This window comes from Cherax quadricarinatus, chromosome 87, assembly GCF_038502225.1.
Source record: "Cherax quadricarinatus isolate ZL_2023a chromosome 87, ASM3850222v1, whole genome shotgun sequence".
Lineage (NCBI taxonomy): Eukaryota > Metazoa > Arthropoda > Malacostraca > Decapoda > Parastacidae > Cherax > Cherax quadricarinatus.
This window is the reverse complement of record NC_091378.1, coordinates 2,397,539-2,423,001: the sequence shown is the minus strand read 5'-3', so window position 1 is coordinate 2,423,001 and position 25,463 is coordinate 2,397,539. Positions and strand designations below refer to the sequence as shown.

The window sequence follows — 25,463 nt, the reverse complement described above, 5'->3', positions numbered from 1 at the left end:
CCACAGGTATACTGTACTGCCATCCTGCCTGTATCCTATTTGCAACTGGGTACCACAAGAGCTTGATCTTCACTCCCGTCACAGCAGCCACCCATGATCACTCCCGTCACAGCAGCCACCCACGCCCACTCCCGTCACAGCAGCCACCCACGCCCACTCCCGTCACAGCAGCCGCCCACGCCCACTCCCGTCACAGCAGCCGCCCACGCCCACTCCCGTCACAGCAGCCACCCACGCCCACTCCCGTCACAGCAGCCACCCACGCCCACTCCCGTCACAGCAGCCGGCCACGCCCGCTCCCGTCACAGCAGCCGCCCACGCCCACTCCCGTCACAGCAGCCGCCCACGCCCACTCCCGTCACAGCAGCCGCCCACTCCCGTCACAGCAGCCGCCCACGCCCACTCCCGTCACAGCAGCCGCCCACGCCCACTCCCGTCACAGCAGCCACCCACGCCCACTCCCGTCACAGCAGCGACCCACTCCCACTCCCGTCACAACAGCGACCCACGCCCACTCGTCACAGCAGCCACCCACGCCCACCCCCCTCACAGCAGCCACCCCCGCCCACCCCCATCAGAGCAGCCACCCACGCCCACTCCCGTCACAGCAGTCGCCCACGCCCACTCCCATCACAGCAGCCACCCACGCCCACTCCCGTCACAGCAGCCACCCACGCCCACTCCCGTCACAACAGCCACTCACGCCCACTCCCGTCACAGCAGCCCCCCACTCCCTTCACAGCAGCCACCCACGCCCACTCCCGTCACAGCAGCCACCCACGCCCGTCACAGCAGCCACCCACGCCCACTCCCGTCACAGCAGCCACCCACGCCCACTCCCGTCACAGCAGCGACCCACGCCCACTCCCGTCACAACAGCGACCCACGCCCACTCCCGTCACAGCAGCCCCCCACTCCCTTCACAGCAGCCACCCACGCCCACTCCCGTCACAGCAGCCACCCACGCCCGTCACAGCAGCCACCCACGCCCACTCCCGTCACAGCAGCCACCCACGCCCACTCCCGTCACAGCAGCCACCCACGCCCACTTCCGTCACAGCAGTCACCCACGCCTATTCCCGTCACAGCAGCCACCCACGCCTATTCCCGTCACAGCAGCCACCCACGCCCACTCCCGTCACAGCAGCCACCCACGCCCACTCCCGTTACAGCAGTCACCCACGCCTATTCCCGTCACAGCAGCCACCCACGCCCACTCCCGTCACAGCAGCCACCCACGCCCACGCCCGTCACAGCAGCCGCCCACGCCCACTCTTGTCACAACAGCGACCCACGCCCACTCCCATCACAGCAGCCACCCACGCCCACTCCCGTCACAGCAGCCACCCACGCCCACTCCCGTCACAACAGCCACTCACGCCCACTCCCGTCACAGCAGCCCCCACTCCCTTCACAGCAGCCACCCACGCCCACTCCCGTCACAGCAGCCACCCACGCCCGTCACAGCAGCCACCCACGCCCACTCCCGTCACAGGAGCCACCCACGCCCACTCCCGTCACAGCAGCGACCCACGCCCACTCCCGTCACAACAGCGACCCACGCCCACTCCTGTCACAGCAGCCACCCACTCCCGTCACAGCAGCCGCCCACGCCCACTCCCGTCACAGCAGACGCCCACGCCCACTCCCGTAACAGTAGCCACCCACGCCCGTCACAGCAGCCACCCACGCCCACTCCCGTCACAACAGCGACCCACGCCCACTCCTGTCACAGCAGCCACCCACGCCCACTCCCCTCACAGCAGCCACCCACGCCCACTCCCATCAGAGCAGCCACCGACGCCCACTCCCGTCACAACAGCCACTCACGCCCACTCCCGTCACAGCAGCCCCCACTCCCTTCACAGCAGCCACCCACGCCCACTCCCGTCACAGCAGCCACCCACGCCCGTCACAGCAGCCACCCACGCTCACTCCCGTCACAGCAGCCACCCACGCCCACTCCCTTCACAGCAGCGACCCACGCCCACTCCCGTCACAACAGCGACCCACGCCCACTCCTGTCACAGCAGCCACCCACGCCCACTCCTGTCACAGCAGCCACCCACGCCCACTCCCCTCACAGCAGCCACCCACGCCCACTCCCATCAGAGCAGCCACCCACGCCCACTCCCGTCACAACAGCCACTCACGCCCACTCCCGTCACAGCAGCCCCCACTCCCTTCACAGCAGCCACCCACGCCCACTCCCGTCACAGCAGCCACCCACGCCCGTCACAGCAGCCACCCACGCTCACTCCCGTCACAGCAGCCACCCACGCCCACTCCCGTCACAGCAGTGACCCATGCCCACTCCCGTCACAACAGCGACCCACGCCCACTCCTGTCACAGCAGCCACCCACGCCCACTCCCCTCACAGCAGCCACCCACGCCCACTCCCATCAGAGCAGCCACCCACGCCCACTCCCGTCACAGCAGTCTCCCACGCCCACTCCCGTCACAGCAGCCACCCACGCCCACTCCCGTCACAGCAGCCACCCACGCCCACTCCCGTCACAACAGCCACTCACGCCCACTCTCGTCACAGCAGCCCCCACTCCCTTCACAGCAGCCACCCACGCCCACTCGTCACAGCAGCCACCCACGCCCACTCCCGTCACAGCAGCCACCCACGCCCACTCCCGTCACAGCAGCCACCCACGCCCACTCCCGTCACAGCAGCGACCCACGCCCACTCCCGTCACAACAGCGACCCACGCCCACTCCTGTCACAGCAGCCACCCACGCCCACTCCCCTCACAGCAGCCACCCACGCCCACTCCCATCAGAGCAGCCACCCACGCCCACTCCCGTCTCAGCAGTCGCCCACGCCCACTCCCGTCACAGCAGCCACCCACGCCCACTCCCGTCACAACAGCCACTCACGCCCACTCCCGTCACAGCAGCCCCCACTCCCTTCACAGCAGCCACCCATGCCCACTCCCGTCACAGCAGCCGCCCACGTCCACTCCTGTCTTATATTAGGGTGTGGACAGGAAGCTGTAGGAACCTTGCCCAAGGCTTCCCGAGACTTTCACCCTGTATCCCAGATCAACAGGCAACACACCAGCAGGCAACGCCAGTGGGCAATACACCAGCAGGCAACACCAGTGGGCAACACACCAGAGGGCAACACCAGTGGGCAACACACCAGAGGGCAACACCAGTGGACAACACACCAGCGGGCCACACCAGTGGGCAACACACCAGAGGGCAACACCAGTGGGCAACACCAGTGGACAACACACCAGCGGGCAACACCAGTGGACAACACACCAGCGGGCCACACCAGTGGGCAACACACCAGAGGGCAGCACCAGTGGGCAACACACCAGAGGGCAACACCATTGGACAACACACCAGCGGGCAACACCAGTGGACAACACACCAGCGGGGAACACCAGTGGGCAACACACCAGTGGGCAACACCAGTGGACAACACACCAGTGGGCAACACACCAGAGGGCAACACCATTGGACAACACACCAGCGGGCAACACCAGTGGACAACACACCAGTGGGGAACACCAGTGGGCAACACACCAGTGGGCAACACCAGTGGACAACACACCAGTGGGCAACACACCAGCGGGCAACACCAGTGGACAACACACCAGCGGGGAACACCAGTGGGCAACACACCAGTGGGCAACACCAGTGGACAACACACCAGTGGGCAACACACCAGAGGGCAACACCAGTGGACAACACACCAGCGGGCAACACCAGTGGACAACACACCAGCGGGCAACACCAGTGGGCAACACACCAGTGGGCAACACCAGTGGACAACACACCAGCGGGCAACACCAGTGGGCAACACACCAGCGGGCAACACCAGTGGGCAACACACCAGTGGGCAACACCAGTGGACAACACACCAGCGGGCAACACCAGTGGACAACACACCAGCGGGCAACACATCACTAAAAGTAAGGAGATGGGAGGAGGTAGACCAGCTGCCAGACAGGTGTGTTCAGGAACACACACACAGGAAGGGGAACAATCTGGAGAGTAATATTTTGGAGGCAGAGTCCACACACAGCTTTAAGAAGAGGTATGATAAAGCTCTTGGGGTAGGAAGAGAGTGGACCTGGTAGTGATCAGCAAAGAGACGGGGCCAAGAGCTATGAATCGACCCCTGCAACTACAAATAGGTGAGTGTCTACCTACCTGGAGGGTATTCCAGGGGTCAACGCCCCCCGGCCCGGTCCACGACCAAGCCGTGTATACACATTTTGTCTGACGTTTTTTGTGTTATCCTAGGTAACTTACACACATGTTAAACTAGGTACCCGTATCTAAATAAACTTACTAAAACGCAAGTGTTTATCGACAAATGCCTTTGACAATTGGTAACTAACAAGTGGATGAGTCAAGCCAGACGACAACCACAGAAAATGGAGCACAAACGTCACCTGGACTAGGGTAGACTTACATAAAGTCTTATCCTCGCTTCTGCCACATCGTTATCATCTCTGCACACATAGGTAAGAGATCACACCTTCCCTCCTGATACATCAAACTCACCAACACTCTGACTAGTTAAATAAACTCTAGGAAATTACTAGACATGTGTAGCAGGTGTTTGTCTAGTGACTTTAGTCCGTAAAGTCGACTCCAGGCTGAGGGATTGATTGCCTCAAACTCATCTTTCACCTTTCTCCGCATTGGACTGAAGAAGCCACTGCCTGGCGAAACGTTTCCAAACTAAAGATACCCAAATGTTGCACAAGTGTCTCATTCACCAACTTGTTAGTTATCTAACCCATTTAAGATAAGATTTCGTTCGGAGGGTTAGCCACCCAGGATAACCCAAGAAAGTCAGTGCGTCATCGAGGACTGTCTAACTTATTTCCACTGGGGTCCTTAATCTTGTCCCCCAGGATGCGACCCACACCAGTCGACTAACACCCAGGTACCTATTTGCTGCTAGGTGAACAGGACAACAGGTGTAAGGAAACGTGTCGAAATGTTTCCACCCGCCGGGAATCGAACCCGGGCCCTCCGTGTGTGAAGCGGGAGCTTTAGCCACCAGGCCACCGGGCCTCCTATATATCATTTGCCTTTCTTTCCTCCTCCAAATTTTTACATAAAAAAAACAGAAGAACAGCTGGTTTTTGGTTCCAGGTTTCACCTGATATTAGTGAGTCCCTAACACTGCTGACCAAAACAATGTTATCTTAATATATTTTAAAATTTGCAGAATGACTTGCTAAAAAACGTGATAATCCTGACATCAATTCCCAAAGATATTGACCTGTTACCCCTTTCTTGCGACGGGTTGACTTGTACCTGTAATATACATGTGGCCGGCATCCAGGGTATTTCTACCCTGGTGCCACTCCACAGTGTATGCCACCGGTACTCCAGATCCACGAGTAGTCACCCCAACGTTTCACTCACCTCGACTCCTCTACGATTACACACTAGAAACGACACTAAGGGATAGCAGGGATAGAGGAGGACATGTTAACGACATGTAAAGTAAAAGGACACAAGTGCAACTAATGTGACATTTAATTGTGGCAACGTTTCGCTCTCCAGGAGCTTTATAATTGCTTGATAAAGCTCCTGGAGAGCGAAACGTTGCCACAATAAAATGTCACATTAATTGAACTTGTGTCCTTTTACTTTACATATTGTCGGTAATTCTACCAACTTTATTACAACATGTTAACGACATATAAAATACTGAGAGGTGTTAACAATGTGGATAGAGACAGGATGTTTCAGAGATATGACCCAGCAACAAGGGGTCACAGCTGAAAGTTGAAAATTCAGGCAAGTCACAGGGATGTTAGAAAGTATTTCTTCAGTTGTCAGGAAGTGGAACAGTCTGGAGAGTGACGTAGTGGATGTAAGATCCATACACAGCTTTAAAAAGATGCTCGATGAAGCACATGGAGAAGGGATGAGTGGACCTAGTAGCGACCAGCGAAGCGTGACCAGAAGCTAAGAATCGCCCCCTGAGTGGAACAAACTCCCGAGTAACCTCATTGAAGCTAAAACGTTGTGTAGTTTTAAAGGCAGGTGTGTGCTGGGCCCGACTGGCATGGACCAGTAAGCTGGCCTGCTGCGGTGCTCTTTCATTCTTATGTTCTTAAATGGGTGAGTACACACAAGATGTGTACACAAAGTTATCTTATCACAGGGTATCAGTAGCTATCACTTCAATCTTCGACGTTCCTAAGAGCCTTAACTAGTGTGGTTCTCCTATTAGCTAGTGTACGCCACCTGAGGCCAGCCTGGTCAACCAGGCTGTTGCTACTGTTGCAACAAAGCCATTATTAGCAGCAGATGGGGCTCGTGTGAGTCTAGCAAATATGGCAGCTTCAAAGGTTTCATTCCAGATGGTGTTGACATTACTTGGGAATTAACAACAGGGATGGGGGAAGAGGGAAGGGAGATGTTGATGGGGAAAGAGAGGAAATAGAGGGATGGAAAGGGAGGGGAAGTAAAGGAATAGAGAGGAAGGGGTGGTAGAGAGAATGGGTGAAGTGATGGGAAAAGGTGAAGAGAGGGGAAGAGGGTGTCAAGGTGAGAGATGTGGTGTTCCTGGCTGGAACACCTCCCTCCCCACACACCTGTATTACCTGACTCTCCTGTTTCCCCTGAAGCCATGTCTGTCCCAGGGATCATGTGACACGCCTTCTCTCTCCTCTCCTCTTTCTCTCTCTCTCTCTCTCTCTCTCTCTCTCTCTATCTATCTCTCACCCTTGCTTCTTTCCTCTACCTTGCTTTTCCTTATCCCTCTCATCTTGCCTAATCCCTTCCTCTCTTTTCTCGTCTTCTTCTATTCCTATCCTTTCCCTGTTCCCTATTCCAGAATCCCAAGTTTGGTACATGGACCTTGCCTTCTGTAAGAGAGATAAGAAAGTGAGGAACAGTGTTTCCCTGGAGCTGGTGTTGGAGGTGATATAGTCAACAGGTTGGATAATACTACCATGTCTGGTAATGGGCACAGCCCCATTATCTACCTCAGTGCTCGAGGAAATGATACTGGGAAGGACAGGAGACAGGAGCTGCTAGTTAAGTACAGGACATTTATAGATCTAATTAGGTCCAAAGAAGGGGTGCCTATCACGTGCAGCATACCACACTGAAGAGGAGCAGGCAACGAATGGTTGTCTGTTTAGGTTAGATGCGTAATATTATAGTATTTTATATTCCCTTGTTGTATGTATTGAGATGGGATAATTTGTCTTTGAAAGAGACAACTGAAATATCAGTATTACAAACCACTTCCACAAAATGATAACAGCAGCTCTCCCACCACAGTTTACAGCAGGATTAACATTTATTGTTAATACAGCTAACAATTAGTGTAAACTGTTGGATAGACAAGTACCACAAAGAACTTGCAATCCACTTCATTGGCAACAGGGATAATTTCTATGGCAAACATGATATGTAAGGGATGGGGTACATATTTCTGAGGCAGAGGTGGTAGTATCACCCAACTCTGTTGAGGGGGCCGTTGCTGAGTTATCTAGGACTTTAAACTGATAGAAGATAGTGGTATAGGTGTGTGTGGCCAAGTTACTCCAAGAAAATATTCAAAAGAGACAACTGTTTATAAAATAGTTACTAATAAAAAGCATAGGAATTGATCAGCCAAGAGACAGTCGAGGGTGGCGAGTCGATAAATTAAGACACATGTGCAACACTTGGATATTTTTGTTGAAACATTTTGCCACACAGTGGCTTTATCAGTCCACTGTGTGGTGAAACGCTTCTATAATAAAGACACCCAAGTGGTACATGTGTCTAATTTATCAACTTATTGGTTCTCTGAACTATTTATCTACAGGATGGCGAGTGACTATCTCTGTTAAGGTCTACTGTACTATGAGTAGAAGTGCTTGAAGGGGAAAGTGCAATGGAGAAGTGGAGTAGAAGCAGCAGCAACACACACAGTAAGAGGCATTCTTGAGCTTCCCCAGTGCTCGGGGCTCGGCCCAAAGCTGGGGTGTGGCTCAAAAAGGATCCTGCAGTGCTTGCTGCCTTTGCACCTCCTGACATCGTCTGCTGTTATGCAGCTGCCACACCCTTCGAGCCCAGTGTGGGCAGGGTTTCTGGCAGCCGAAGGTGCCTAATTTCTCCCTCAGAGCCCCATGGGGGCGGGGAATGGGGCTAGGCCTGGGGACAGCTGGTCCCAGAAGACGCGGTACTTGTACCTCCTCCCATGACAGACATTGGTCTGAGACACTCCCTCGACAGGAAGCCAAGGCCAGGCCACCTCTTGGAAAAGGCCCGGCCGGGCGATTATACCGGTGAATCTACAACAGAACTGAACAGTGCTTGAAGTAATATACGAGCTAAGATAAACTGTATGTATAGGAAGGATTGACATTATTGCACTAACAAAGACCTAGTTCAACCTGAAAGGCAGAGACATGCCTTCTGAATCTCACATACATAAACTTCTATGTGACGAAATTACTAAGCATCTAGATTCTAAAATGTTGTTTGAATGGCAAATTTTAACTTTAACCAAAATTGACTGGAGTACTTCGATGGGAAATCTTGAGTCTAGCGACTTTCTAGATACGGCTCAAGATTTTCTAAAAGTTTATAACAAAACCAACCAGAGGAAATAACTTGCTGGACTTGTTTCTTGTTAACAAGAAATCACTAATTACTAATCTTGAGGCTAGTGATGAACTTAAAGGAAACGATCACAAATCAGTTTTCATACCTCACGGAATTACCTTGATAACTATAATCAAGTCAAAGTCCCCAATTTTTGCATAGCCGACTTTGCTGAAGGATTACCTAGGTGGAGTCGACTGGTGTGACCTGACAGTTGATTTCCTGTGGACCAGGTAGGTGGTCATGGTTGCCAATATGACATTTTTCAAAGTATTTTACAAGCTGCCCAGGTAACATATGTTCCAAATAGGGAAATTAGATCAACCAAAAATGATCCTAAATGGATAAACTTTACATTAAACATCTCACACGTCAAAAGAGAGGCATTCACAGACAAACCAATACATTAGACAAAAAAAAATAAGAAAAGCCAAAAACAATTATGAAATATAAGTAGCAAGGGCTTCAAAATTCAACTCAAAAGGTTTCTATCAGATATATAGTAGCAAGATTAGGGAGAAGACAGACTCACTTAAAAGTTAGTCAGGTCAACTTACTGTCAGTGACAAAGAAATGTGTACTGTCTTTAACATTTATTTCCTGTTTTTATGCAGGAAGATACTAGTGAAATTCCAGAAATCAATAACTGGTCAGGAGGACCAGTTATTGAACCACGTCAATAGTGACGTGGTTCTCGGATAAACAGATTAAACCAAACAAATCACGGGGACCTAATGAACTGTTCACAAGGGTTATAAAGGAGGAACTTGGTAAACCATTATCTAATCTTTTCAACAAATCACTACAAATCACAGACCGGGTGCGGTTCAAAGTCATAAGTTCAAGCCCCACTCAGTCTTTGGTATGTTTGCAATGGTGGTGTTATGATTTTGCGAGTCATGATGGCGGCTTTGAGGGGATATAAGTTAGAGGAAGACACAGCCATGCTGGTGTGAGAGTCGTCTATAAAAAAAAATGCTTTTGTGGTCACAGTGGTGGCCCATGCTAACCTCCCTATGGTGTGTAGATATATAACCTTAAGTATAATGAACTCATGTCATTGCTCAGTAATAATCCACATGGAGACAGAACTCTGAAGATGCAACAACACCTGATAATAATGATCTATCAACACTAAATTTTATGCTCAATAATCCGCATGGAGACAGAAACTCAAGAGATTAATTGATCTCTATATTTCGATGCCCTTCTGGGATCCTCTTCAGCAGAAGGGGATCGACATATACAAATCAATTAATCTTCTGAGTTTCTGTTTCCATGTGCGTTATTACTGAGCATATGTACCTAGTTGTAACAATACACAAATAACCCGCACAAAGAAGAGAGAAGCTTATGATGATGTTTCGGTCCGACTTGGACCATTTCGTTTCGCTTCAAGTCTGACCGAAACGTCGTCGTAAGCTTCTCTCTCTCCTATGTGCGGGTTATTTGTCCCTCAGCTGAGGGACTGACCACCTCAAATGCTATTTCTCCAAAGCTGATGGACTGATTACATCATCTTCATTTCGCTACTACACCTGCTGCCTCTGCATTTGATTGAAGAAGTCTACTGTGTGGGCGAAACGTTTCATCAATAAAGATACCCAACTGTTGCACATATATCTTAATCATCAGCCTGTCAGTATTTTATATAATTCTCAACATTACTGTGTTCCCTACCTAGGTCTGAGGGCTGTAGATCACACCCAGGATCAGCTTTTCACGTCCCTCGATAAACTATAGCCACGTTGATTCAGTGTTAGTCGCTTTCACATTTATATTTTGTCTAATGCAAAAGTTTAAATTATCTCTCTGACATACATTGCCCCTACCAACCTTCCTGTTGAACCAGGTCTCTGTTATTGCAATAATATCTAGGCGTTCTACACAGGCAATTAATCTCGACTCGTTGACGAGGTAGGCAGCACTGTTATTGTTGACGTAGAGTGAGATATAAAGAAGGGAACGTTGGCTGGGTTGGCGTAGAGTGAGATATAAGGAAGGGAACGTTAGCTGGGTTGGCGTAGAGTGAGATATAAGGAAGGGAACGTTAGCTGGGTTGGCGTAGAGTGAGATATAAGGAAGGGAACGTTAGCTGGGTTGGCGTAGAGTGAGATATAAGGAAGGGAACGTTGGCTGGGTTGATAGAATGAGATATGAAGGGAAGGGGGGATGTTGCTGTACTTACCATATAGCGTTTTATTCCTCCGAGCCACTAGCGCCTCGCTGCTGCTGGGGGCGCTGCTGGGGGCGCTGACGGAGGTACTACTGGTGGGGGTCGCTGCTGAGGTGGCTACAGCAGTGCCTGGCCCGCCCGCACTAGAAGTTCCAGTGGTCACTGTAAGAGTGAGAGGGATACTGCGTCATATATCAGGAGCGACGAGGTAGGGCAGGGGTACATACTGGAGTGAGGGATGGGGAGTGTCACCCCAGGAAGGCACTGCTATCCGCATAGGTGGATACGCTGGGGAGTGCCAGACAATACCACCCCAGGAAAGCACTGTTACCCCCTAGATATGTACACTGGGAAGAGTGCCAGGCAATATCACCCTGGGGAAGACACTGCCCCCAAGGTGTATACCCTGGGGAGTGCCAGACAATACCACCCCAGGAAAGCACTGTTACCCCCTAGGTGTATACACTGGGGAGAGTGCCAGGCAATACCACCCTGGGGAAGACACTGCCCTCCAAGGGTATACACTTGAGAGTCACTCCGAGAGTGCCAGGCAATACCACCCTGGGGAAGACACTGCCCTCCAAGGGGTATACCCTGGGGAGTGCCAGACAATACCAATCCTGGAAAGCACTGCTACCCCCTAGGTGTATACACTGGGGAATGCCAGACAATACCACCCCAGGAAGGCACTGCTCCCCGCCCTGGGGAGTGCCAGACAATACCACCCCAGGAAGGCACTGCTCCCCGCCCTGGGGAGTGCCAGACAATACCACCCCAGGAAGGCACTGCTCCCCGCCCTGGGGAGTGCCAGACAATACCACCCCAGGAAGGCACTGCTCCCCGCCCTGGGGAGTGCCAGACAATACCACCCCAGGAAGGCACTGCTCCCCGCCCTCTGAAGTCACCACAACTACAGTATTTTACATCTCAACAGATTACACTAAGATATATAAGAAAACGTTTTGGTCTTGGGACCTTGAATAGATTATCAGAAGTGACCAAGATCCCAGGATCGAAACGTTGTCTGATATATCTTAGTGTTTACTTACACGTCTCTCTTAAACCACTTGTTGGTATCAGTTACCAGGGGCCGGGAGCTGAGACTTGACCCCTAGAGCCACAAATAAGTGAGGATAAATAGGTAAGTACCCCCCAGCACCGTGAGATGGATCACCACAGTAGTGAGCATCCTGGTGACAGGTATGTGATAGTAACAAGTACTACAAGGAGTACTGGGAATCGAACTGGCGTTCTTGCAATTGAGGCTGAAGTTGCATAACTTCAGCCTTCATTGCAAGGTCATTGCAAGGTCATTACAAGGTCATTACAAGGTCATTGCAAGGTCATTACAAGGTCACTGGTCCCCACTGTGTAAACTTTATCAAGTCAATAACTTGATAAAGTTTAAAACTGCTTGAAATGTCCAATTTTTGATCTCAAAGAAAATAATAATAATGGAAACAATGTGAAAATAATTAAAATGAAATATAATTAAGAGTTAAAATATAATAATATAATTAATAAGAAAAAATAATAATAATAAAACATAATAATATAATTAATAACTAAAATAATAATATAATAGTAATAATAGTAATCTGAGAAGTGGTCAACCTCGCACCTGCTGGTGACTGGCACATGCTATTGGTCAGGCTGCTGGGGGTCAGGCAGGCAGGAGCTCCCTGATTGGTACTCCCGTGAAAGGGGAGGGGCTCACGCGGGCTCTCCTCCAATCCCTTGCCAGCTCCGAGGGCAGAGTGCGTCTCATTGGCTGAGAGTGCAGGGCGGGCGTGGTTCTTGATGGGCAGGAACGTAGGGCGTTTCGGGCGTAGGACATGGCTAGTAGCTGGGTAGGTGGTTGCTGGTGGTGGGTAGGTGGCGGCAGGTGGTGGGTAGGTAGCATCTGGTGGTGGGTAGGAGCGGGTAGCAGGTACCCTGGACGAGCTATCCTCATTCTCGGTTAATTCTCCCTCTAACAAGAAACAAAGACATGACTAACAACAACTGTGTTTATGCTAACACTACATCAACCTGTACTAACACTACATCAACTTGTACTAACACTACATCAACCTGTACTAACACTACATCAACCTGTACTAACACTACATCAACTTGTACTAACACTACATCAACCTGTACTAACACTACATCAACTTGTACTAACACTACATCAACCTGTACTAACACTACATCAACCTGTACTAACACTACATCAACCTGTACTAACACTACATCAACTTGTACTAACACTACATCAACTTGTACTAACACTACATCAACTTGTACTAACACTACATCAACCTGTACTAACACTACATCAACCTGTACTAACACTACATCAACTTGTACTAACACTACATCAACTTGTACTAACACTACATCAACCTGTACTAACACTACATCAACTTGTACTAACACTACATCAACCTGTACTAACACTACATCAACTTGTACTAACACTACATCAACTTGTACTAACACTACATCAACTTGTACTAACACTACATCAACCTGTTCTAACACTACATCAACCTGTTCTAACATTACATCAACCTATGCTAGCACTACATCAACCTGTTCTAACATTACATCAACCTATGCTAGCACTACATCAACCTGTTCTAACACTACATCAACCTGTTCTAACACTACATCAACCTGTTCTAACACTACATCAACCTGTGCTAGCACTACATCAACCTGTACTAGCACTACATCAACCTCTTCTAACACTACATCAATCTGAGCTAGCACTACATCAACTAATTTTTCACAGCTACTCCTTATAACTATGATATATGACTCAGTATATAACTCAGTATATGACTGTGAAAAATCTATATATTTCTGTATCTCAGGAAACCTTTTGAACTATTGGTCAAATGTGTGTCTACAAGTGAAGATCCGCTGTCTATATAATGTTACCTTGATGATAAACTTAGTGTCACTGGACGAGGTGAGGAAGATGGAGGGGTGAAGATGGTGGAGGGGTGAGAAAGATGGGGAGGGGTTAGAAAGATAGTGGAGGGGATGAGGAAGATGGTGAGGGGTGAGGAAGATGGTGAAGGGGTTAAGATAGTGAAGGGGGGTGAGGAGAACATCATGTGTGAGGACTGGGGAGGAAAGATAGGGAGGTAAGTGAGGTACATGGGCGTGCTGAGTTACTGAACCTACCCAGAGGAGAAATATTCAAGAATGACAACATAACGAGGGTGGGCGTGTGGGTGGAGATCATGGTACAGTGCAGCATCCACTACTCTTACCACCCACTCCCCTCACACCACATTCTCCTCACAGCCACCACTGCACCCAGCCAAAGCTTCTGTGGGCCGCCAACACCATTAGTCTAGTTGACCAAGTAATCCAGAGGAAGGTCTGGCCCCAGGCCGAGCCGCTGGAGTAAGAAAACTCTTGAAACAGTTCACAGGTAAATCAGGCACTTGTCCGGGGCACACACAGTTGCACACGCCCCTGGGTATATGGAACATATAGGATTCTGCAAGTACCCTGATGCCCTCACAACGGACGACATCACATTTCACTGATAATTCACGTTCATTTTAATTTCCTGAAACACTGCTGACGGAATCAACTTCAATCACCTGACCTGACTACATTGGAGCATTGGCTTAAGCCGGTAGGAGGCTTGGAGCTGCCTCGCATGGGCCAGTAGGCCTGCTGCAGTGTTCCTTCTTTCTTATGTTCTTATATTCTACTCACTCGTGTATTTCCACCTAAACACTTTTAAAAAATCACAAAGACCTCACAACAGAATATCAGATGATTAATTTTCCGAGTCCAACAAGTGAATATTTTCTTAAATGTTAATATACATTGTTGGTAGGTTTCATGAGGTGGTTTGAGCATTTAGAGAAGCTGGAGCAGATTAGGATGACTAAGAGTGTATATAAAACTGAGGTGGAAGGAATGGGGAGGTAAAGATTGCCCCAGGAAGGGTTGGAAGGAGGGGTAAAAGAGGATTTAATGTTAAGGGCTTGTACATCCAACAGAAAGGCACAAAACTGTGGCTGGAACAATACACAAATAACTTGCACATAGGAGAGAGGAGCTTGCGACGACGTTTCGGTCCGACTTGGACCAAGTCGGACCGAAACGTCGTCGTAAGCTCCTCCCTCCTATGTGCAGGTTATCTGTGTAACAGACGTGTTAGATGGAAGTCGAGACAAGTACTGTTGGACTGGGAGTACAGTAACATTTATAAAAGGATTCAGTAGTAGGTTAGCCAGACTTGAGTCCTGGAGATGGAGGTACTCTACTTGTACTCTACTGGGATGACAGTGTTGAAGATCTGAGGGTCATCTGAACTTCTGACATCACACTGAATGATACGAAATGGGTGTCCTCATTTTTGAGTCACCCTACCTCGGTGGGAGACGGCCACTGAGTTATATGTATATATATATATATATATATATATATATATATATATATATATATATATATATATATATATATATATATATGTTCATATATATATCCACAGTTTACGAGAACATAAAATTATACAGTATAGTTTAAGAGAACAACATTTTTAAAACTCCAGTAAAAGTCTGCAAAATTGAGAATATGAGAATCAGTGAGAGTCAGACCTGAGCTCCTCTCCTTGTTATTTACTTTCTTACTACACTCTCTATAATACTCTCACACAACAACACTCACACAACAACACTCACACAACAACACTCACACAACAACACTCACACAACAACACTCACACAACAACACTCACACAACAACACTCACACAACAACACTCACACAACAACACTCACACAACAACACTCACACAACAACACTCACACAACAACACTCACACAACAACACTCACACAACAACACTCACACAACAACACACACACACAACACTCACACAACAACACTCACACTACAACACTCACACTACAACACTCTCACACAACACTCACACAACAACACTCACACTACAACACTCACACTACAACACTCACACTACAACACTCTCACACAACACTCACACAACAACACTCACACTACAACACTCACACTACAACACTCACACTACAACACTCTCACACAACACTCACACAACACTCACACTACAACACTCACACAACACTCACACTACAACACTCTCACACAACACACACTACAACACTCACACTACAACACTCACACAACACTCACACTACAACACTCTCACACAACATACACTACAACACTCACACAACACTCACTCTACAACACTCACACTACAACACTCTCACACAACACTCACACAACACTCACACTACAACACTCACACTACAACACTCACACTACAACACTCACACTACAACACTCACACTACAACACTCTCACACAACACTCACACAACACTCACACTACAACACTCTCTCACACTACAACACTCACATTACAACAGTCACACTACAACACTCACACAACACTCACTCTAAACACTCACACTACAACACTCTCACACTACAACACTCACACAACACTCACACTACAACACTCACACTACAACACTCACACTACAACACTCACACTACAACACTCTCACACAACACTCACACTACAACACTCTCACACAACACTCACACTACAACACTCACACTACAACACTCTCACACAACACTCACACTACAACTCTCTCACACAACACTCACACTACAACACTCTCACACAACACTCACACTACAACACTCACACTACAACACTCTCACACAACACTCACACTACAACACTCACACTACAACACTCTCACTACAACACTCTCACACAACACACACTACAACACTCACACTACAACACTCTCACACAACACTCACACTACAACACTCACACAACACTCACACTACAACACTCACACTACAACACTCTCACACAACACTCGCACTACAACTCACACTACAACACTCACACAACACTCACACTACAACACTCTCACACAACACACACTACAACACACACTACAACACTCTCACACAACACTCGCACTACAACTCACACTACAACACTCACACAACACTCACACTACAACACTCTCACACAACACACACTACAACACACACTACAACACTCTCACACAACACTCACACTACAACACTCTCACACAACACACACTACAACACACACTACAACACTCTCACACAACACTCACACTACAACACACACAACACTCACACTACAACACTCTCACAACAACACTCACACTACTACACTCTCACACAACACTCACACTACAACACTCACACACAACACTCACACTACAACACTCACACAACACTCACACTACAACACTCACACTACAACACAACACTCACACTACAACACTCTCACACTACAACACTCACACTACAACACAACACTCACACTACAACACTCACAACAACACTCACACTACAACACTCTCACACTACAACACTCACACAACACTCACACTACAACACTCACACTACAACACTCACAACAACACTCACACTACTACACTCACACAACACTCACACTACAACACTCACACTACAACACTCACACTACAACACTCACACTACTACACTCACACAACACTCACACAACAACACTCACACTACAACACTCACACAACAACACTCACACTACAACACTCACACTACAACACTCTCACACAACACTCACACAACACTCACACAACACTCACACTACAACACTCACACTACAACACTCTCACACAACACTCACACTACAACACTCACACAACACTCACACTACAACACTCTCTCACACTACTACACTCTCACACAACACTCACACAACAACACTCACGCTACAACACTCACACTACAACACTCTCACTACAACACTCACACTACAACACTCTCACACAACACTCACACTACAACTCTCTCACAAAACAACACTCACACAACAAAACTCATACTACAACACTCTCACACAACACTCACACTACAACTCTCATAAAACAACACTCACACTACAACACTCACAAAACACTCACACAACAACACTCACACTACAACACTCTCATACAACAACACTCACACTACAACACTCTCACACAACAACACTCACACTACAACACTCACACTACAACACTCTCACACTACAAAACTCACTACAACACTCACACTACAACACTCTCACTACAACATTCACACAACAACACTCACACTACAACACTCACACTACAACACTCTCACAAAACAACACTCACACAACAAAACTCATACTACAACACTCTCACACAACACTCACACTACAACTCTCACAAAACAACACTCACACTACAACACTCACAAAACACTCACACAACAACACTCACACTACAACACTCTCATACAACAACACTCACACTACAACACTCTCACACAACAACACTCACACTACAACACTCACACTACAACACTCTCACACTACAAAACTCACTACAACACTCACACTACAACACTCACTACAACACTCTCTCACACTACAACACTCTCACACTACAACACTCACTACAACACTCTCTTACACTACAACACTCTCTCACACTACAACACTCACTACAACACTCACACTACAACACTCTCACACTACAACACTCTCACACTACAACACTCACACTACAACACTCACTACAACACTCTCTCACACTACAAAACTCACTACAACACTCTCTCACACTACAACACTCACTACAACACTCTCACACTACAACACTCTCACAATACAAAACTCACTACAACACTCTCACACTACAACACTCACACTACAACACTCTCTCACACTACAACACTCTCTTACACTACAACACTCACTACAACACTCTCACACTACAACACTCTCTTACACTACAACACTCTCTTACACTACAACACTCTCACACTACAACACTCACTACAACACTCTCTCACACTACAACACTCACTACAACACTCTCTCACACTACAACACTCTGTCACACTACAACACTCACTACAGCACCCACACTACAACACTCTCTCACACTACAACACTCTCTCACACTACAACACTCTCACACTACAACACTCTCTCACACTACAACACTCTCTCACACTACAACACTCTCTCACACTACAACACTCTCTCACACTACAACACTCTCTCACACTACAACACTCTCTCACACTACAACACTCTCTCACACTACAACATCCTCTCACACCACAACACTCTCTCACACTACAACACTCTCTCACACTACAACACTCTCTCACACTACAACACTCTCTCACACTACAACACTCTCTCACACTACAACACTCTCTCACACTACAACACTCTCTCACACTACAACACTCTCTCACACTACAACACTCTCTCACACTACAACACTCTCTCACACTACAACACTCTCTCACACTACAACACTCTGTCACACTACAACACTCACTACAGCACCCACACTACAACACTCTGTCACACTACAACACTCACTACAGCACCCACACTACAACACTCTCTCACACTACAACACTCTCTCACACTACAACACTCTCTCACACTACAACACTCTCACACTACAACACTCTCTCACACTACAACACTCTCTCACACTACAACACTCTCTCACACTACAACATCCTCCACACCACAACACTCTCTCACACTACAACACTCTCTCACACTACAACACTCTCACACTACAACACTCTCTCACACTACAACACTCTCTCACACTACAACACTCTCACACTACAACACTCTCTCACACTACAACACTCTCTCACACTACAACACTCTCACACTACAACACTCTCTCACACTACAACACTCTCTCACACTACAACACTCTCTCACACTACAACACTCTCACACTACAACACTCTCTCACACTACAACACTCTCTCACACTACAACACTCTCTCACACTACAACACTCTCTCACACTACAACACTCTCTCACACTACAACACTCTCTCACACTACAACACTCTCACACTACAACACTCTCACACTACAACACTCTCTCACACTACAACACTCTCTCACACTACAACACTCTCTCACACTACAACACTCTCTCACACTACAACACTCTCACACTACAACTCTCTCACACTACAACACTCTCTCACACTACAACACTCTCACACTACAACACTCTCACACTACAACACTCTCTCACACTACAACACTCTCTCACACTACAACACTCTCTCACACTACAACACTCTCTCACACTACAACACTCTCTCACACTACAACACTCTCTCACACTACAACACTCTCACACTACAACACTCTCACACTACAACACTCTCTCACACTACAACACTCTCTCACACTACAACACTCTCTCACACTACAACACTCTCTCACACTACAACACTCTCTCACACTACAACACTCTCTCACACTACAACATCCTCTTACACCACAACACTTGGTATAAAGTTAATTAACCCGATACTCACCTCCTGCCACAATCTTTCTCTATCCTCTGCACTCTCATCTTCAGACATTTAACACTTCTCTCAATAAAAGTTCACTTCACAATGTGTCTCCCATCTTGGTGATGCACCATCTCATGTACACTCAAGATGAGTGGAGTGTTAGCCAGGTAGTACTGGACTAATGTCAGGGCTGAGAGGAATGTGCTATAAGGAGGAACTAAACTGAACCTGACGACCTTGGAGAAGACTGAGAGTAAGACGTGATAACGAACAATAATATTTTAAGAGTAACTGATAAGCCAAATAAGAGGAGACCCTTCGAAATGCGAGGCCCAGGAACAGAGGTGGAAGTTGGATACACGGTGAGTCATAAAGATGTTAGGAAATACTTCTTTAGGATAGTAGCAAATGCTTCCCTAAGATGCTACGAAATACCACATTAGTCTCGAATGGAATTTCTGAACGAAGCAGTGACTGAGGCAATTTCAATACATAGTTTGAAGAATAGGTAAGACAAACTTTTCTATGCCACACTCCAGAAACACCTCTGGTAGGAAATAGAGTAGAAACAAGAGTTGACACTCGACCCCCGTAAACATAAATTGGTGAATATATGTATTACAACACATTAAACACACACACACACACACACACACACACATTCACACAGACACACACACACACACACACACACACACACACACACACACACACACACAAGGATCACACGGGCATCATCACCCTACAATTTAAGAGTCAGGATAGACATATTTGAGAGAAGTAAGTTATGATTACAATCTGACGTTATCACCACCACAATCACTATTACCACCACCACCACCATTACTATCACTACTGCCACCTCCACCACTGCTACCATCATCAACAACGCTATCTTCTCTCTCACTCACTCATAAATTCTAGGTACTCAAGATATGTGAGAGTAGGGGAAGACCGAGTCTCTAAGTTTCCAAGATTCTTCTACCCTCAGGCGCCAGCCTCAAGTACCACTCCCTAACTATCTGATCAACCAGGCTGCTAGTACAAAGCCCATCACAATGACTTCCAGGCTGCTAGTACAAAGCCCATCACAATGACTTCCAGGCTGCTAGTACAAAGCCCATCACAATGACTTCCAGGCTGCTAGTACAAAGACCATCACAATGACTTCCAGGCTGCTAGTACGAAGACCATCACAATGACTTCCAGGCTGGTAGTACAAAGACCATCACAATGACTTCCAGGCTGGTAGCACAAAGACCATCACAATGACTTCCAGGCTGCTAGTACGAAGACCATCACAATGACTTCCAGGCTGGTAGTACAAAGACCATCACAATGACTTCCAGGCTGGTAGCACAAAGACCATCACAATGACTTCCAGGCTGGTAGCACAAAGATCATCACAATGACTTCCAGGCTGGTAGCACAAAGACCATCACAATGACTTCCAGGCTGGTGGTACAAAGACCATCACAATGACTACCAGGCTGGTAGCACAAAGACCATCACAATGACTTCCAGGCTGGTGGTACAAAGACCATCACAATGACTTCCAGGCTGGTAGTACAAAGACCATCACAATGACTTCCAGGCTGGTAGTACAAAGACCATCACAATGACTTCCAGGCTGGTAGCACAAAGACCATCACAATGACTTCCAGGCTGGTAGCACAAAGACCATCACAATGACTTCCAGGCTGGTGGTACAAAGACCATCACAATGACTTCCAGGCTGGTAGTACAAAGACCATCACAATGACTTCCAGGCTGGTAGTACAAAGACCACAATGACTTCCAGGCTGGTAGTACAAAGACCATCACAATGACTTCCAGGCTGGTAGTACAAAGACCATCACAATGACTTCCAGGCTGCTAGTACAAAGACCATCACAATGACTTCCAGGCTGGTAGTACAAAGACCATCACAATGACTTCCAGGCTGCTAGTACAAAGACCATCACAATGACTTCCAGGCTGGTAGTACAAAGACCATCACAATGACTTCCAGGCTGGTAGTACAAAGACCATCACAATGACTTCCAGGCTGCTAGTACAAAGACCATCACAATGACTTCCAGGCTGGTAGTACAAAGACCATCACAATGACTTCCAGGCTGGTAGTACAAAGACCATCACAATGACTTCCAGGCTGCTAGTACAAAGACCATCACAATTACTTCCAGGCTGGTGGTACAAAGACCATCACAATGACTTCCAGGCTGGTGGTACAAAGACCATCGCAATGACTTCCAGGCTGGTGGTACAAAGACAATGACTTCCAGGCTGGTGGTACAAAGACAATGACTTCCAGGCTGGTAGTACAAAGACCACAATGACTTCCAGGCTGGTAGTACAAAGACCATCACAATGATTTCCAGGCTGGTAGTACAAAGACAATGACTTCCAGGCTGGTAGTACAAAGACCATCACAATGACTTCCAGGCTGCTAGTACAAAGACCATCATAATGACTTCCAGGCTGCTAGTACAAAGACCATCACAATGATTTCCAGGCTGGTAGTACAAAGACAATGACTTCCAGGCTGGTAGTACAAAGACCATCACAATGACTTCCAGGCTGCTAGTACAAAGACCATCACAATGACTTCCAGGCTGCTAGTACAAAGACCATCACAATGACTTCCAGGCTGGTAGCACAAAGACCATCACAATGACTTCCAGGCTGGTGGTACAAAGACCATCACAATGACTTCCAGGCTGGTGGTACAAAGACCATCACAATGACTTCCAGGCTGCTAGCACAAAGACCATCACAATGACTTCCAGGCTGGTAGCACGAAGACCATCACAATGACTTCCAGGCTGGTGGTACAAAGACCATCACAATGACTTCCAGGCTGGTGGTACAAAGACAATGACTTCCAGGCTGGTGGTACAAAGACAATGACTTCCAGGCTGGTAGTACAAAGACCACAATGACTTCCAGGCTGGTAGTACAAAGACAATGACTTCCAGGCTGGTAGTACAAAGACAATGACTTCCAGGCTGGTAGTACAAAGACAAAGACTTCCAGGCTGGTAGTACAAAGACAAAGACTTCCAGGCTGGTAGTACAAAGACAATGACTTTCAGGCTGGTAGTACAAAGACCATCACAATGATTTCCAGGCTGGTAGTACAAAGACAATGACTTCCAGGCTGGTAGTACAAAGACCATCACAATGACTTCCAGGCTGGTAGTACAAAGACCATCACAATGACTTCCAGGCTGGTAGTACAAAGACCACCACAATGACTTCCAGGCTGGTAGTACAAAGACCATCACAATGACTTCCAGGCTGGTAGTACAAAGACCATCACAATGACTTCCAGGCTGGTAGTACAAAGACCATCACAATGACTTCCAGGCTGGTAGTACAAAGACCATCACAATGACTTCCAGGCTGGTAGTATAAAGACCATCACAATGACTTCCAGGCTGGTAGTACAAAGACCATCACAATGACTTCCAGGCTGGTGGTACAAAGACCATCACAATGACTTCCAGGCTGGTGGTACAAAGACCATCACAATGACTTTCAGGTAATAATTCTACATCAGGTAACAATCCCACACTAAATTGACAATTCTATACCCACACACGCAGCAGCAAACAATTACATACTTGCTTAACAAATCTACAACAGGGCAATAATTCCAAAAGGCTTTTTATGATCGGTTTCCCCAGGCAGTCAAGGGCAGTATCCGGAGCCTCCACAGGCCAATGAAAAATACAAAGGAATTACTTACAGCAGGAAAATTTAATGTTTACTGATGACAAATTCCAACTATAGGCGCTATTATAAATATACTTATGTAATGTGTACAGGTAATGTGCATATGTGCCTAAACAAACTTACACATTTTCACAGAACTGATGGAACAGTTGAAACACCAAGTAATAGGCTGAGAAACAAGATAGGTTGAATAATGAGAAATTTTAAAACAGGAAGTAATACCAATAGTGGTACTATTCAAATTACTTGTGCTCTAGAATATTATTGTCTACTCACAGCTTCAAGACAGGAGAGGTATCACAGCTGGAAAATATACAGAGGTCATTTACTGCCTATATGTATATTAGTCAATAAAACACATACATTATTGGAAAGTTCTAAAAGAACATATAACGTACTCACTAGAGAAGAAAAATAAAATACCTAATGATATACATATTTAGAAAGTACCTGAGGGTTTCTACTACCACTATATCAACTAATGGAATATAAAATTAACTTTAGGAAAAGCAGGGGAGCCACTGTCAGAACTGCAGAACACTGTATCAACATTCGTACTTCACGACGCTTCAACATGCCACCAACAAATGTAAATAATATTGCTTAAACAGAAACAGATGTTTTCAAGAAGAAACTAAATTACTACAACTTTGTCTGACCTTTTTTTGAAGGGGGGGGGGTTATCCTAGGTAATTTACAATATGATCATTGTATTTGTGTGTACCTGTGCTTAAATAAATTTAAATGCCAGATGAGAAAAGTTGATAGCCACGTAGGCCTTCAAGCTGGAAAAACAGCCTAGCAGATCAGTCACTGTGGAAACATAAATGTATATCACGGGCGTCAGATACGACAGATTTAAGAAACTAAATAAATGGCAACGCGAACGTGTATGTTAAATATTAACTCACATATGAACAAGTGATGGAAGGAAACACCATACACAGCTTCAAGAACATACATGATCGTCGACCCTAGCCAACACAACCAGGCGAGTATTAACAAGTATTCCTAGATCATGCGCTACAATGCACCACACTGAGCTGACAGTATTCATTCCCTGGCTGACAGCTCCTGACACTCGCTCATGGGGGATCGATATTGGGAAACTATCTGATCACAGATCCTTACATGGAGCAGCAGCTGCTCACTACATATATTAAATCACTGACCTTAAGATAATCAGGTTTAAAGCCTATCTCCTACACGAAGGTCAGTAAAGCCATATGACCTTAACATAATAAGGTTTAAAGCCTAAGGTTTCAAGCCTATCGCCTACAAGAAGGTCAGTAAAGCCCCATGACCTTAACATAATAAGGTTTAAAGCCTAAGGTTTCAAGCCTATCGCCTACACGAAGGTCAGTAAAGCCATATGACCCTAAGGTAATAAGGTTTCAAGCTTATCTCCTACACAAGGGTCAGTAAAATCATAATTCACTGCCCACAATACTGACAAAAAATAAAGACTACAATATCACAATACCGAGGCTGGAACAATACACAAACAATGCACACACTCGGGGGGGGGGGAACTCACGGCTGGACGTTCCGGTCC

The 25,463-nt window shown here is 47.2% G+C and overlaps 1 protein-coding gene across 13 annotated transcripts in view; it reads right to left on the bottom strand.

The window, feature by feature from the left end:
• The window catches only part of RhoGAP19D (Rho GTPase activating protein at 19D), a 475,555-nt gene that overhangs the window by 202,837 nt on the left and 247,255 nt on the right, over positions 1-25,463 (bottom strand). For all 13 annotated transcript variants that reach the window (XM_053798572.2, XM_053798576.2, XM_053798573.2 and 10 more), the window contains one exon: positions 10,785-10,934. In XM_053798572.2, the coding sequence (XP_053654547.2) occupies positions 10,785-10,934 (150 nt within the window). The remainder of the gene's footprint in view (positions 1-10,784; positions 10,935-25,463) is intronic.